The sequence below is a fragment of the Osmerus mordax genome, chromosome 1 (genome assembly GCF_038355195.1).
Source record: "Osmerus mordax isolate fOsmMor3 chromosome 1, fOsmMor3.pri, whole genome shotgun sequence".
NCBI classification, from domain to species: Eukaryota; Metazoa; Chordata; class Actinopteri; order Osmeriformes; family Osmeridae; genus Osmerus; species Osmerus mordax.
The window spans coordinates 10269985-10286081 of NC_090050.1; the positions used below are offsets into that span (position 1 = coordinate 10269985).

The window sequence follows — 16097 nt, forward strand, 5'->3', positions numbered from 1 at the left end:
CCCCTCTCTGTCTCTCCCCCTCTCCCCCTTTCTGTCTCTCTCCCTCTCTGTCTCTCTCCCTCCCCCTGTCTGTCTCTCGCCCTCTCTGTCTCTCTCCCTCCCCCTCTCTGTCTCTCTCCCTCCCCCTCTCTGTCTCTCTCGCTCCCCCGACACACTGGGTCGTAAATACAGAGTCTGGTTTCCTTGGGGAGGCTGAAACTGAGTAGATTGAAAGGGAATCCAGTGACTAACTCCTGTGACTTCTGTTCAGCTGTGGGTTCAGACCCCCCACGGGGCCACTATTGGAGATAACCCCTCACCTCTCTGCAACAAAGATATACGACTGAGCAGAGAGGAGCAGAGATACACGGCGTTACGCATCTCGTGGCGCTGCCGTTCTTTTTCCGGTTTTAGCCGGATCGACTTGAAAGCGATGCCGAGTATTGTGAGGGAGAGTGGCCGAGCGAGCGACGGAGAGAGGCCATTAGTGGCGGATAAATATCAAAAGATAACAGGGTTGCCAATTGCCAAATGAGCCCGCTGGTTTGAAGGGCCAGTCCTCGCACACGTCCTCACTCGCTCACACTTACGCAAGCCAGCCAGCGTGTCACGGGCGGGGCATCGCAGGGCTCGGGGGGGGGGGGGGGGGGGGGGGGGGGGGGGGGGGTTCGATTTCAGTCTCTTGACTGCAGCAGTGTTACTTACATCAACAAGGGCACTGCCAAGGTCCCAGCCGGCCCAGGGCGGAGGGGGTGGGGAGCCTCAGTTTGGCTTCAAAACACGGTGTGACCTCACGCCACCTGGGTCTACGGTTACACCGATCAATGACATGGGGCTTTGAAGTGAGGCCTTTTACTGGCGACTGTAACAGGAGGACGCCTCGGATGTTTACTCGGGCAGTCGCCAATCGACCAATAAAACAAAGGACCTGATTTAGAACCGAGAATCCACTCTCTCAACCTGGGAAAGGCCGGTCGAACAGGTTGCGACTTGAGAGTGTGGAAATGACCGAAGCTGACCTCCTGAAGGTGAGCTTCTCGTGCCCCAATGTTCCATCGGTGTTCTCCCTCTTTCGTGACAGGGCCAGCGCTGCGCTGTGATGTACTCATCTGAGGCAACATAATGGCCTCTAATAGCCGTCCCACTTGTCAGGCATAATTACGGACGCCCATCATGATTAGACCAGGCAGGTTTCCAGAGAAACGATGACCTCCTTGAGTAACACATTTTCTTTCATAAGCAATTATGCTCTTCACGACACACCACCTCCTAATTTTGGTATTTGATTCGAGGATGACTTCTGGTTGATTCAGGTAGGTAAATGAAACATTTTGTACTGTAGGCACTGAGCATATATTTCACCGAGCAAAAGACTATCTTTTCTGACTGTTCATGTAATGTAAGCCTATTGAAAACCACATGTTGCCGAATGTGTCGTCGAAATCGTAGTCTAAAGCATTTTAGTTGCCTGGGCTAAAGTTAATAGGTAACTCAGTGGCAGCAGAGAAAACGATGCCTATCAACAGCCTGTAGGGCTCATAACCTACATCTTAAAAGGCAGACTGTTACAAGAAGTTGGTCCTCACAAAATGCGAAATTAATATGACACGTAACAAACAGTAACAACCTAGTTTTGGTTCTGTCAGGTCTGGTGGGAAAACGACACACAGTCCTACTTCCAATCCCTTCCAGCCAAGCTAGTTGAGCACCTGCAGCCAATAGCACTGTGTTTGGTACCAGGAGCAAATGTTAGATTTTAAGGTCCTCTTCATTTGGGCCCGATTCCTTGATAGGAAATGTTACATCCATTCATACAATAATACATTCTACTAAAGATACTGTGGAGCGACCTTACTTGCTGGTAGCTAACTACGGCTACCGCTTCCCTGAAAGAAGCGTTTTATGACGTCACGAGACCCCATGGCCACCGTTTTGGACGACACGACCTCGTGTCGTACGACAGTAACCACGTGTGGGCAGCTGAACGATTCTCATTTCGTGCCCCCAACAGACGAGCTGCCACTCCCATCGTCTTTGTTCTGACTTGAGTGGCGTTCATACAGTTGACAGAAAGCCCAGACTGCTCCTAGCCCCCTCCCTCGGCGGTCCCTCTCGTCTCCTCAGGTACCCGTGTTGCTGTGTGACGCTTCTCCTGGTCTTGGCGAGAGAACACACACTGCGCCGCGTCACAGTCCGAGTGGAACGAGCTGTCGGACAAGATGAGGGATTTTCAGGCTGTAATGAGGGGAACATAATTACAACCAGCCATGGAGATCGTTTTTTTTTTTGCGCGCGCGCTTTTTCTTCTTTCAGAGATCTCTTAGGTTTGTCTCTTGCCCACGGGTGGACTGAATAAGAATCCAATGTTTTTGCTTTGTACAATTCACATAACAAACGTGAGTCCATTACTCATAGATATCACGCCAACACCTCCCATATAAGGGGCCCACGGATAATGGACTGTCGTGTGTGTGTGTGTGTGTGTGTGCACGCTCCTTGTGGGGGTCCAAGTGGGTCGTTGAACGGTGTAACGGTAATTGAAGGCCTACAGGAGCTAGCAGATGCCCTTTCCTGGCCTTTCTCTTCCTGTTTGTGTGCGGCTCTGCTACACGGGAGGCCCGTCGGGCCTCTCTGATGCGTGTGGGGAGCCTCCGTGCCGCGTCCCGAAGAGGATTGATGCGCACCAAGACACCATTAGCACACGCTTGGGCAACCCTGCAGTCAACGATGTGGCTTTGTAGTTTTGTAAATGGATGTTCGTTATGATACAAATGTGATGTACTTTTGGTATGTGTTTTTGTATGAGGGGGGGGGGGGGGGACGGCAAAAACGAGGTCTACGCTGTGTTATCCAGGACTGACTTCTTCTGAAGTCGTTCTCTACTGACGATGAGTGGGGTGTAAGGGTGGTTCGCTTACTCAAGACAAGCATACTTTACTGGAAGTGGTTTGGGAGAATGCGTGGTTTTGCTAGGTGGTTAAAAAGCGAAGAAAATTTGTGAATGGAATCCATTTTGTGTTTCGGGGCTGTCGCCTTACACAAGGATCTTATTTGTAGGCTGTGTTCTTGTCCTCTGTGTTGAACTCTTCTAGAAATGATCGAAAAAGCTTTGTGCTGCACCTCAGCCTTGACAGGCAGAGTCCGTGAATGAAAGCAAGATGTGTAAAGGATGCACATATATATATATACAGGTATATATTGACAGCTATAGCTCAGTGGTAGAACATTTGCCTGGCGATCAAGAGGTCGCAGGTATCAAATCCTCCTATGGATCAAAGTGTTTACTAAAATGAGTATGTGACATGACATCAATAACGGTAATGGGGAAGAGGGATCGATAGCTACCTGGAAGACGCACACTTGATAGATTCCCAGCTCTTATGTTTTATTCAGCGTGTCATATCCTGTTCATTATTGATAAGAGGCCTTTCATGCGAGTCCGTTACGGACGTCCCTGAAGGCACGTTTTCACTAAGGCAGAAGAAGAAAGCCTCTACTTTGCAGTTGGATTTGGAATCTTGCGATTTATTACGGATGTCGATGATTCGGGGCAAGGCTACATGACAACTGGAGCTAATGTTGAGTGAACATATCAGGCGAAGAGGACGAGACGTGGTGATTGGGTGGGAGTCTTTTTAGCGTGCTGGGGCTCGTGTGCCCGGTGTGCCCGGTGTTTTCCTGCTTGTGCGAGTCGGGGACGTGTGCGCCTCTCAGAGTCTGTCTGGCAGATCAGCTCTCTCTGATAACATCCTTCTTAATCCCCCCTCTGTAGTCCCTCCCCTCTCCACCCCGCTCCCCTCCCCACCCCGCTCCACATCTGGGTCTCTCTCCCGCTCACGTGTGCAGACAGACTAGCTACACACACACAGCCGACTCCCCATCACACCACCACAGCACAGCTCCGGGGAGAGGTGGTGGTGGGGGGGTGGTGGGGGTGGGGGGGGCACTGCAGTAATCGGCGCTGCAAATCTTCATCCCGCGCTCCAGACTCACACGCACTCACAACAGCCCGAAGTGGGCGAAGCTTAGGAGGCTAGAATAATAATCGTCGGCATGAAAGAAACACGAGGGAGGTGAGAGAGCATGTGGAGGGTGTGTGTGTGTGTGTGTGTGTGTGTGAGTGAGGGGGAGGGGGGGGAGTGTGCGCACGTAGGGGTAGTGTAACAGTAGTGACAGTCTGAGAGGAGGAGAGTTTGGAGAAAACGAGGCGGGGAAGCGGCGCTCCCCAGCGAGGGGAGGGGGGAGGGAGGGAGGGAGGGAGGGGGGGAGGGGGGGAGGGAGGGGGGTGGAGGGAGGGCAGAGACCGCAGAAACAGAGACGGGGACAAAAGGTGTTGCGTCGTTGGAAATAACGGCAGCGAGATATAAGGGAGATCCCTGAACCATTAAGTTACCAGACATCTGTTCAGACTTGTCACACTTAACTCTTAGAGACAGTTTAGAGGAGAGAGAGCGACAGAGAAAGGGAGAGAGAGAGAGAGGGGGGGGGGGGAAGGAGGGAGGCAGACAAATATCTCCACATCCTGTCCTCATACTGTACATTCTGTACAGCTACAGTGTAAGCTACTGTACCTCTGGAATACACTCCTACTTCCCCCTTGAGGCCGTCATCCTGCAGAGATGACGGTCCCTCTCCAGGGACTGCAGACCTAGACTGTCTGCCGCATGGCTGTACATACTGTTCATTTGTGTTCTCTGTTACCTACCAGACCTGTGGGCCCGGTCTTCGCTTCCTCATTACCAGCCTCGAGAACACGCTAGTGAGACGAGCTCACGGTTCCAAGCTGCAGCGTCGAAGTCTTCGGCGCCTCGGCCACTTGAGAGGGCTTCGGTCGGAAGGAAAGCTCCGCGAATTTCTGCTCGCTCTCTCTCCTTTTCTCCTCTCCTCTCCTCGGCTTTCCTCGCCTCGCCTCTCCTTTCATATCCTCCCTCTTGTCTTCAGCCGAGATGAGACATAGCGTACAGGGAGAGAGAGAGAGAGAGAGAGGGGGGGGGGGGGCGAGAGAGAGAGAGAGAGAGATGGCTCTTGACTCCTCAGTCTTGCAGCCCTCCTCTCATAGATCAAACAGTCTCATTCCCCTCTGCCTCTTTATAGCCCCTTTGTCCCCACACACACACGCACACACACACACACGTGCAAACGCACGTACACACGCACGTACACAAACACGGTTCCCCCGAGGTGATGTGTGTTTCTGTGTGCTGTGTGTCTATTGTGTGTCAGGATGTGATGAATGGTTTTGTAGGCTGTGAAGGGGTATTGATGGCTCTGTCAGACCAGTGCGATTCAGAGTTTCATTTGGGCCTCAGGAAATTTTCCACTGTTGGTTTTTCCAGTCCAGGTGATTCATCAGGAGGGTGTTAAACTGTGTGTGTGTGTGTGTGTGTGTGTGTGTGTGTGTGCGCGCATGTGGGTTTGCTGTTTTCTGTGTGTGAAGTGAGTGAACATGAGGGTTTGCTCCTGTTGTGTGAGTTCATGCGTGTCCATGCGGGTTTCCTGTTGTGTGTCTGTGTGTGTGTGTGTGATTGTGAAGTGGATATGCGGGCTTGCTGTTGCGTGTGTGTGCCTGCACTTGTAGCCTTGCCTTTGTGTCCTTGCGCACCTGCGCGTGCGCGCATGCACATGTGGACTTGCCGGAGTGGGTGTGTGTGTGTGCGCAGCTGTTATAATGCTGAGCTGTGTATAAGTCCTCCACTCAACACAAGTTAATCCAGCCTCGTTGAAGCTTGTTGGCTCAGCAGTAGTTCTTCCTTTCTCCCATTTTCAACAGTGAGTTCACCCGGCAGCAGCAGCAGCAGCACGGCTGAATGTAGCCATGTGTGTCTCTGACGTGCCTGGCTGCTCGCCGTTTAAACAAGTCTCCTCCGGGGGGGGTTCTGTTTGAACTGGCAAAAAGGAGCACCGTTGCTCCAAACCCCTGTAGGACGACTGCTTCTGTCTGTCTGTCCGTCCCACCGGCGGAAGCTCGACAGAACAGGGAAGTGGGGCGACGCAAGCCGAGGGAACACACTGCTTCTTAGCCCTCTGGCTTCATGGATGAACATGAAAAGTGGCGGCGGTGGCGACGGAAACACTGGGAGCTGTGCGTGCGCTTGCGCGGGTGTGTCAGTGCTGTCTCTTTTGTCTCAGGGGGCGTCTCGTCTCTCGTCGCTGATGACGACACCGTCCCCACACCTCTGGGTCGCCCAGTTTGGGACCCAGGGGGGCCCACTCCAACACTCTGCCCAGCCGCGCCTCTCCTCCAGCGCATCAGCCCGCTGCGTCTCCTGCTCTCTTAGACCGGCTACCGGGAGAACGTGGGTTTTTATTCTCAGACGGACGGCAGGAGGTACAACATGTTTGAAGGGAACCAGAGATGTAGGAAGTGTTTTGAGGGGATTTGAGACCACGCGCCAGGGGTGGCTCTGTGGCATTAGGATGCACTGGACCAACGGGGGAATGTGTAGATGGAGGCCACTCTGCCCCCTGATAGAATAGAGGCTGCCCTGCCCCCTGATAGAATAGAGGCTGCCCTGCCCCCTGATAGAATAGAGGCTGCCCTGCCCCCTGATAGAATAGAGGCTGCCCTGCCCCTGGTCAAGGAGAGGCAGTGTTCAAAGGCTGTTCCAGCTGTCAATAGACACTAGTGTAGTTCCTTGTCTATGGAAAAAATCTTTGATCGTTCCCTTACCCAAAAATAATAATCCTAGGGAACTTAATGACCTGCGCCCTGTTGCCCTAACATCTACGGCAATGAAATGTTTTGAAAAGATGATTCTGAAACAACTTTTATGTGGGGTTACACCATCCCTAGACCCAAACCAATTTGCATATCGTGCGGAGAGAGGGGTTGAAGATGCACTGCTGACTCTGACAAATAACATATATGTGCACCTTGAACAGGCAAAGAGTCTTGTCAAGATTGTGTTCATAGATTTCAGCAGTGCCTTCAACACAATCCAGCCCCACCTTATGGTAAAACATTGGTTAACCCAAGACTAGTTTTGAGGATTTTTGACGAACCGTAGCCAACAAGTCAAATTTATGTGTCTCATCGTTAAAAGCCATAAACACAGGGGCACCACAAGGGTGTGTTCTGTCCCCTATTCTATACACCTTATACACTAACAACTGCCAAGCAACCATCTTAAACCACACCTTTTTTAAATATGCTGATGATACAGCATTAGTGGGTTTTGTACAGTCCAATACTGCATCCCTAGAGGGCTTTGAGAGGGAGGTGCAGGGTTTTATTAATTGGTGTACAGATAATTTCCTTGTGGTTAATTCGAAGAAAACAAAGGAGCTGATCATAGATTTTAGTAAAAATAGAATTATAGTTCCACCCTCAAATATAAATGGTGTAGTAGTAGAGCGGGTCACAACATACACATATTTGGGTGTTGAAATAGATAATAAACTGACTTTTAATGAATGTGCACAAAATAAGTCAAAAGAAAAATTCGGAGGAAACCATTTTAGAATAGACAGCTGTATTCTTCAGATGTTTTACAAAGCTCTCTTGCAGAGTGTCTTATCTTTTGGTCTTATTTGTGCCTTTGGTAACATGTATATTAAGGATCAGAAAATAGTCAAAACAGCCAGTAAGATCATTGGAGTTGATCAGGTATCTGTAGCCCAATTGTACAACAATCTTAGTCTTAAAAAGACAGAACAAATTATAAATGATTCAACCCACCCTCTTCATCAGAATTTCTTTAAAAGCAACAGTTCAAGTGGCAGACTACTGCAAAGGAAAATTAGGACCACAAGGTACAGCAATTATTTTGTGCCTACAGCAATTAGACTGTACAACAATCAGCTAGCATTCATTCTAGTTTATTTTTTATTTTGTTATATATTGCATATATTACATATGTTACAATGTACATGTATATATATACAAAAACAACTGTTTTTGTATTTAATGCTTTTGTATTTATGTTTTTATTTGTATGCAGCAGGCTATCTAACAATGGAGCGTGTAATGGTGACCATATGGATTTCCTACTTGTGGATAATAAAGTTTACCTTGACCTTGACCCTCTTGAGTGGCGAGGATTGTCCAAGAGCATCTGTAGCACTGCTGCCCTGCTGTTTGGTCACTGCAAATATTTGCCCTCCTCGGCGCAGGGAGAGAGAGGGCAATAGAAAAAGAGTGAGAGAGATTGAGAAGGGGGGGGGAGGAAGAGAGAGAGAGAGAGAGCCTCGTCTAGCACATGTCAGCCAGATGTTGGACAGGAGCAGCTGGAGGAGGAGAGATGGTGGTTTCCAGCAGGACACTCTGCCCACACGCTGCCCCCTCCACAGCCTCTCTCCTCACAAGGAGCAGGACACTCTGCCCACACGCTGCCCCCTCCACAGCCTCTCTCCTCACAAGGAGCAGGACACTCTGCCCACACGCTGCCCCCTCCACAGCCTCTCTCCTCACAAGGAGCAGGACACTCTGCCCACACGCTGCCCCCTCCACAGCCTCTCTCCTCACAAGGAGCAGGACACTCTGCCCACACGCTGCCCCCTCCACAGCCTCTCTCCCCACAAGGAGCAGGAGCAGCTGGAGGAGGAGAGATGGTGGTTTCCAGCAGGACACTCTGCCCACACGCTGCCCCCTCCACAGCCTCTCTCCCCACAAGGAGCAGGGCAGCTGGACCGCAGCCCGGTCTCCCTGCCTGGACTCTTGTTACACACAGGGAACACTGTGTATGGCACGGGCTGGGCCACCAGTGGCCGCAACACTCAGACCAAGAGTCTTGGTGTTAGTATGGCAGACTAAAAGTAATAATGTTTTGAACGTGAGCCGAGTTTGACATGGTTGTGTTGTGTCTTCCAGCCTTCTGAGCCGGGTAGCGACCTGGTGTCTCACCAGAGCTCCGGGCCTGACCTGAGGAGTCGCAATGGGGGCCACAGCGGAACCTCCAGAGGGCCCAGCGCTCGCTCCTCCTCCACCCAGCAGACGCAGCCCCTGGGTCAGCCCCAGCACCAACCCCAGCCCCAGGCTGAGGCCCAGTGGGCTCCCTCAGATGGTGGGATACCTCCTGCTTTGGCCAACACCCTGGAACAAATAGTGGGTCAGCTGGATGTTCTCACTCAGGTAACCACACACCCACATAAGCTTCAAGATGGAGCGGTGTTTCACCTCATAGTTCTAGCTTGTCAACCTATATACTGAACATGCCACAACAATCCACACCTCGACGTCTTCTAAAACTATTGAAACGAGGGCATACACTCAGGAATCGTGTTTCTGTTCTCTGCCCTGCTGTTCTGGGGGGAAAAGAACAGCCTGCTGTGTTTCTAAGAGACAGAGGCTGAACAGAAAATGTATTATGAGCAATTTGTGAGGACCCACGGTGAGTTTCGAAAAGGTCTAACCCATTTCAAGCCAGGGACTGAAGTATCCGGCATAAAATAGTAGCCAGGACACAGAACCGAAGCGTTTTAGCCAAGACAAAAATAGTGAGTCCAGTTCTCCCCCCTAAACACATCTCCACCCCGCACGAAACGTGACCCATTGATCTCCCCGAAGAGCATCTCTAGCAGTAGCAGGTAGTTACAGTACAGTTAGCAATGACTACACAAAGACTGCCCAGACAACCAGGTGCATCCTTTGCTTTGAGACCGTAGCGCCCAGAGGAGCGCAGCCTTTGTGAGGCCAGCCATGTGTTCTACTGTCAGCTCCTCTGGAAGATGGTTCCCCGAGGGGGCTGGGGGCAGGTCTGGGTGAGGCTCTCAGCGGAGACAGTAATGGACAGTTAGTGCGGTGACGTTCTGCTCATCAGCAGCCTGGTGTGAACAAAAGACAAAGCGAGCGATCACATCCATTAAGTCTGATCTGTCTGGTTTGCCAGTGCAGCCTTGTCAGTGTTCTCCAGGCGTCTCATTCAGAGAAGGAGGAGGGAGGAGGAGGAGGGGGGAGGAGTGGGGGTGGTGTTGGTACCCAGAGGAAAATACATCATTCATACATTAACGCCGGCTTTGCGCTCACTCTCTGGCATCGAACTTGAATGTTTAATGTACTGCTGTGTGGGCACGCTGCGACAAGGCAGTTGTAACTCTGTCTGATATGAGCCAGGGGACTCCAGGACCCAGCATGCCTCAGTACACGCCGGCTTTCCGACACCGTGTACAGTCTATGTGGCACCTATTTTGGCTGTATGACACTGTGGTCTATTTTGTACCCCGTCAAAGAAGAAGCAAGTGACTCCACCAAGTCTGGGATTGATATTGCCCCCCCCCCCCACAGTGAAAGCTAAAGGAGTGGAAACACCTCCGTCCACCGTTGCAGAATCTGAGTGACCCCCCTGAGGGCCAATGAAAACACGGCGTATATGACAGACAGATCTCTCGCGAGGGCGTGTTTTTTAGTGGTCTAAGCGTCAGCATTGTGTAGTCGGGTTGTCTTATGTCGGGCAACTCAAGAGGCCTGGCTTTAGAATGACATCACCTGTTACGAGGTGACCAATAATGATATTGTAAAAGTGGCGATTATTGGCTGACTCAAAGTTGACAGTGTTTGCAGAGTGGACCAGGAAATAAGTCATTAAAACGTCTTTCATTCTTTCAGGGCATAATAAGGCAGGCAGGTGGGCAGGCAGTGGGGAAATGGGAATATTAATGTTTTATATTAATGCCAGTCTGACTCAGCCTGGCCTTGAAAAGCTCTCTCACAGCTTTACACATTGAGAAAAGAGGGAGGATCATGGGAAAACGGAATCCAGCGAAGAACTGTTTAAAGAGAGAAGCCTTGTGAATACCATTCATCTATGTCACCTCGACCGTAGGCTAGCATGTGTGTAGCATGTACTTCCAGGCATCCAGGAATTAGATCAATATAACGTCCTTTTGTTCCATCTTCCTCTTATGTCGTTCCGACAAAACCGGACATTTGGAGTGGTGGTTCGTCAGTAAGCTACCTTGGGAGGTAGGGTGGCTCTGTGTAGAGAACAGATGGTTTCCATCGCAGAGGAAGTCCTGGTTGTCCCAGAGCCCCTTCTGTTGCCTGTGGTGTGGACGTCTGTCCTGGAAGGAGTGTTGGAGGGCTGGCTAGCCTTGACGGAGGCTCTCCCAGCATGTGGGAGTGTTTAGTAATGTTCCAGCGCTGCTAGCCTTCCCAGGGGATGCCGACCTTTACCCTCCGACAGACCTGGTGACCTTGGAGCATTCCCGCCTTTTTCTTCAAAGAACTTGCCTCCTTCCTCGCTCCCCCCTGTCTGACTGTGCTGGGCACACTCACAGTGGTGATAGGGCTGACAAAACCACAGTTGAAAGTCCCTGTTTGAATCGTTTTGAACTAAACTGGCTTTGTGGACGATATTTTTGACGTGAAACTTGGATTCAAGGAATTGTGCGGTAGTTGTTCTTCATCTTTCTTTCAGACAAACGTACCACCGCCTCTTCATTGTCGAGATAATTCGAGTTATTTATAACTAACAGCCCCTGTGAACTCAGTCTAATGTGACATCTTGAAATATTTAGTGTGCAACATATTAAAATGAGCTCAGAGCTTGTAAGGGTCTCTCAACACGCACATCTGGTCTCCAAACTGTCACCCACTGATGGCCAATGTTAGAACCCCAAATCGCAGGGGCAGAACGCTAAACATCGCTGCCAGCAGCACCAAAATAGCCCTGGAAACAGACTCAGTAGACTTTTATGGCCGCATAATGGGTGTTATAAAGAGTATATGAAGAAGGAGGAAAATATTAACAAAAGACTTTCACAATGGCGTCTCTGAAAGTTCTCATGATTGCAATTGGTTTTTGTGGTGTCGATGTTTCAACATTTTTAATTGACGCCCACGAAATGAAAGTTGTTTATCCGTTACAGCGTGACCGGTGAAAGCAGCGCAGCTTGAAGTTCTGCTACATGATCCCCTTCCCACCCCCATCTCGGTTTGGTAATGCCTGGTAATGAGTAGTGCTGGGCTGGTTTTCCCCAACCTGAAAACAGCCAAATCCCGGAGTTAAAAGCATAATCAAAGGAGAAACTCCATTAAATGTAATTGACGTAGTCCTGGACTGGGCTTGATTTCTATCCAGGAAATTGCTCCCACACTCCTTTTGTTTGATCTCAGGTCTTATCTGACCTGGATGATGGCGGCGGAGGCTCACGGGCGCTGGAGTGGAGGGAACGCGCGGGCGGGAAAATCGCAGGGAGACAAATAGTTGAACTCATTTAGGCCCGGGTATTATTTCATCTTGGGTCAACATAACCTGTACCTGTTTTTTATCTAAGCAAAGGAGAGATGTATAAATAGCATCCGAGTTATGTACTGTAGATAGCCGACGTGTGGGAGGGGATGCGTTTGGCGACGACTTCCTGGCTGCACTTGGTAGATAAGAACGAAAGCGGCAGTTAAAGTAGATCAACCTTTCCAATGGTAATCACCGTGAATCCCGTGGCCTACCATTTTGCATAACCAATGCAACAAGTTGAAATGAAGGAGCTTCAGTATACTGGGCTGTACGTGAAAACACACAGCCCCGGGCAACAGAACAAAGAATATATAGTGTGTTGGGGAACAAAGCTCTGTTTTTAGGGATCAGAAGATTTGATTTCTACTAGACCTGGAAAGGTGTAGGCCCCTGTGTCTAAAATTACACTTTTTCCCTAGGACCTACTAGCTGCAATTTAGACGTTTAGACGACTAAGAAGGCTCAGTAGCACTATCAGGTTGGCCAGATAAGCGTAGGGTATTATCGATTGGAAAAGCACACTCACAAAGGAAGGAAATGCAAACCCTTCTTCCCTCTAGCATGAAATACCAGCAGATGTTATCGAGCTCCAGCAACGCTGCCCAGGGGGACGCTCAGGAAAGCCTCACCGCTCCTCGTCTACACCATTCTGTGTGTGTGTGTGTGTGTGTGTGTGGACGCACGCACCTGTGTGTGTTTTCACGACAGGGCTCGTGATTATGTCAGAGCTGAGATAGTCTGTAGCTGAAATTGGATGGGTTGTAGAGACAGATAAAGTATTGTAGCCACATGAACCCCTGTGATTGGTCAAAACTGAAGCGAGCTCAGAACAGGGGCAGCTGTAATGTACAAGGTTTTAACCATTGTAATTGTATGACCTGTAGTTTACATTTTGTTCAGGGTCAAACAAAGAGGTCATAGTTTTGATCCATCAAAAAGATCCATTTGACTCATTTTACAGACAGGCAAAAACCTCATGATACCACTACTAAGATATGCTGTGTCACTTCACAGCAAGGATGGCTGCATGTACACACTTACACACACACACACACACACACACACACACACACACACACACACAGGGAGTGTTTGTGTGGTGTGTTTGTCTTGTACTGATTCTAACACGGCTTACAAACACAAAACGTATTCATATTTTAAAACCCCACCCCTCTCCTAACAGGTAGTCCTTTCCTCGTTTTGGGAGAAATGTCTGGGGTGCAAACACAACCGTGATTCTATATCAACACGGCCAGGGAGGCGACAGAGGATGCCAGTCAGAGTTTCACAACGTACATTTCCTCCCGTATCATGTTTTCAGCTATGTTCGGGGTTCTTTTGTGTCTCGTTCCTTTCAGGTGTTAAACAACCGCTCCCGCACCTTGTCATGTGCTCATGCAGTTTCTCTTTTTCACTCGGGCTGCCACGTGACCACAGAGGGTTTCTAGACTGTTCTCAGGCTTTACTGAAGGCGCACGTTCAGATCCGAAAGTCCACCTCTCTTTTCGCGAGCTCGGTGATAAACGCGCAACGTGTTTTCTTTGAAGGATGCTACCTCACAGGCTAAAAATAGAAGTTGAACACTTCCTGTTTTCTTAGTTAAGGACTTCTTCTTCAAGAAGCCATTACCCATTCGTGTTATATTTATTGTGCCTCTTTTCTCAGCGCCGGGTCTGAATACATTTCCAGATCCTCTTCTGAATAGACCTTCCATTAGTGCTAGAAGCCTTCAGTGATGCCATGTAGCCTAGTTTGGCTGGTCTGACTCTGAGTACTTGACCTACTGCCTGTATTCTCATGTAATATTAACCATCATATTTAAAGTAACTTATAAGAACGACTTCAGTTGAGTCAACTCGCTTACCCAACCAGTAGCTGTGCTTCAAGCAAACCCTGAATGATTCAAGCCCATGACTGTAGCGGGGTTAATGGACGTGTTGCAGGGAGTACCGCGTATGACTCCAGGGATGCATCAAGCCTCCTTCAGCCCCCTGGACCATGCTCCCGCGCTGTGTTTGGAATGCAGGTCATGACCGCATATACTTTTGCACAGCAGAGTTCAGTCTGGCACAGCTGCGCGCGCTTGTGTGTCGCCTGTGTCTCCCCGCCTCTGGTGGGGGTCCGTCTGGGGGACATAGAGGCGGTCGTGTTAGGGGCTGCGTTCAACAGAGCCAGGGCTCAGGACGCACATTCGGCCCTCATAATCAGCTGGATTGTCCGCGAGGATAAGCGAACATCTGTCTCTGGGAGCTACAAATAGATGCATTCATCCATTTTTGGGGGTGACGCTGTATTATAACCCCCCCCCCCCCCCCCCTCTCTCTCTCTCTCTCCCCCCCTCCCTTGGCCCCTATAGACTGTGGCCATTCTGGAACAGAGGCTGACACTGACGGAGGACAAGCTGAAGGAGTGTATTGACAACCAGCTGAGCATCAGCCTGCAGCTCCAGCAGCAGCAGCCGGCGCCCCAGGCCTGATCCCACCGCCCTGGGCCCAGTGGCCTCACCCTGCCTCTCCTCCCCTGGGTCTCGCCTCCATCCCCCACCTGGACCGGCTCACAGGAGGAAGAGGAAGATGCAGGGGACTCGGCCACCAGGCCCCCCTCACACAGCTTGATTCGAAAGTGTGGGAAGTACGGATGAGAGGAAAGGAAATGAGGAGGAAACGACAGGAAGAAGAAGCCACTGCAGACTATTGGGATGTGGGCCGTGCACCCGGTCAGCTCCCTCCCTCTTTTCTGTTCATCATCCCAATGAACTGAACTGACCCTCAGCTGGATCAACTTCTTCCTTTTCACTCACTCTCTCTGTCCATTTATTGCTGTCTTCCTCCCCCCCCGTCTCTCTCTCTCTGTCTCTCTCTGTGTCTCTCTCCCCTTCACACTCCCTCTAATTCTATCTCTACCTCTTTCCTTTTTCTCCTTCACTCTTTGTCTCTTTATTGCTCTCTCTCTCTCTCTCTCTCTCTCTCTCTCTCTCTCTCTCCCACATTCAGACACATTGCCACTCTGTCCGCCTCTCAGTAGCTTCCTCTTACTCCCGATTCTGTCCCTGACGTCTGTCTCACTCTCAAGTGGACTTCTGTGTCCGTCTGTCTGTCTGTCGTCAGCCGTCCTCTCAATTCATTCAACTCGTCCTATTCAATCTCCCAATATCCCACACCCTGTCAAAGCGGCTTGTTGGTCAGGGTCACCTGTACGTTGTGCTGCAGGACTGAGCACGTTTCCTGATTACATGGCGAGGCCTGAGAGCTACTGAGGCATTGTGTAGGTTTGCATGAAAATAACCGAAGGGCAGGAAATGCAGGCAAAGTTTAGACTCCAGAATAATGCTGAGAGCAGATCGTTTTCTGCTGAGTAAGCCTGTTCCACCAGTTGCCTCCGGAGAGAAGATGATGTCGCCTGCTTGAATGAGAAGAAAAAAAGTGTCAGAAACACCACTAATGCCACACAATGCATCTGGCATGTGTTTGTCTCTTAACACTTTGACTTTGGAAACAGCTTTAACGGTAGTTGTACTGCAAAATTACTGTGCCTTATATTTCCAAGTCAGGCATCACTTTTTAAAGATTTTTTATTTATTTTTAATCTGTTTTTGTTTTGTTTCTTAATTGTTTTGGTTGTAAATACTGTAAATCCACCCATGCCTTGATTTAACATGTTCTTTGAAATTTTCAGTTTTGTATTTTTGAGACATTTGACGTCCTTTTTGAAGCAACAGTATGCAGTGCAAATAAGGATTTGCAATAAAGTTCTTAACTATAATTTATGTAATATGTTTTTTGAAGTATGCTACTATGCACCTCATGTGAGCTGGGCTCTGCCTCAGTCATTCATCACTAATACCATTCATTACTTATGAGAATTGAGACGCATAATCCAAATAAAAAAGCGTTTCCTTAATTTAGGTCTAAAGACCAGTCATTGTCAAAAAAAGGAATTGTTTTC

The 16097-nt window shown here is 49.6% G+C and overlaps 1 protein-coding gene across 1 annotated transcript in view; it reads left to right on the forward strand.

Annotated features, from left to right (window-relative positions):
- Positions 1 to 15855, forward strand: part of LOC136945899 (POC1 centriolar protein homolog A-like) — a 23577-nt gene extending 7722 nt beyond the window's left edge. Inside the window, 2 exon segments of the mRNA XM_067240020.1 lie at positions 8789 to 9049; positions 14509 to 15855. Of these exon segments, the coding sequence (XP_067096121.1) occupies positions 8789 to 9049; positions 14509 to 14628 (381 nt within the window). The 3' untranslated portion in view covers positions 14629 to 15855.
- The last annotated feature ends 242 nt before the right edge of the window (positions 15856 to 16097 follow it).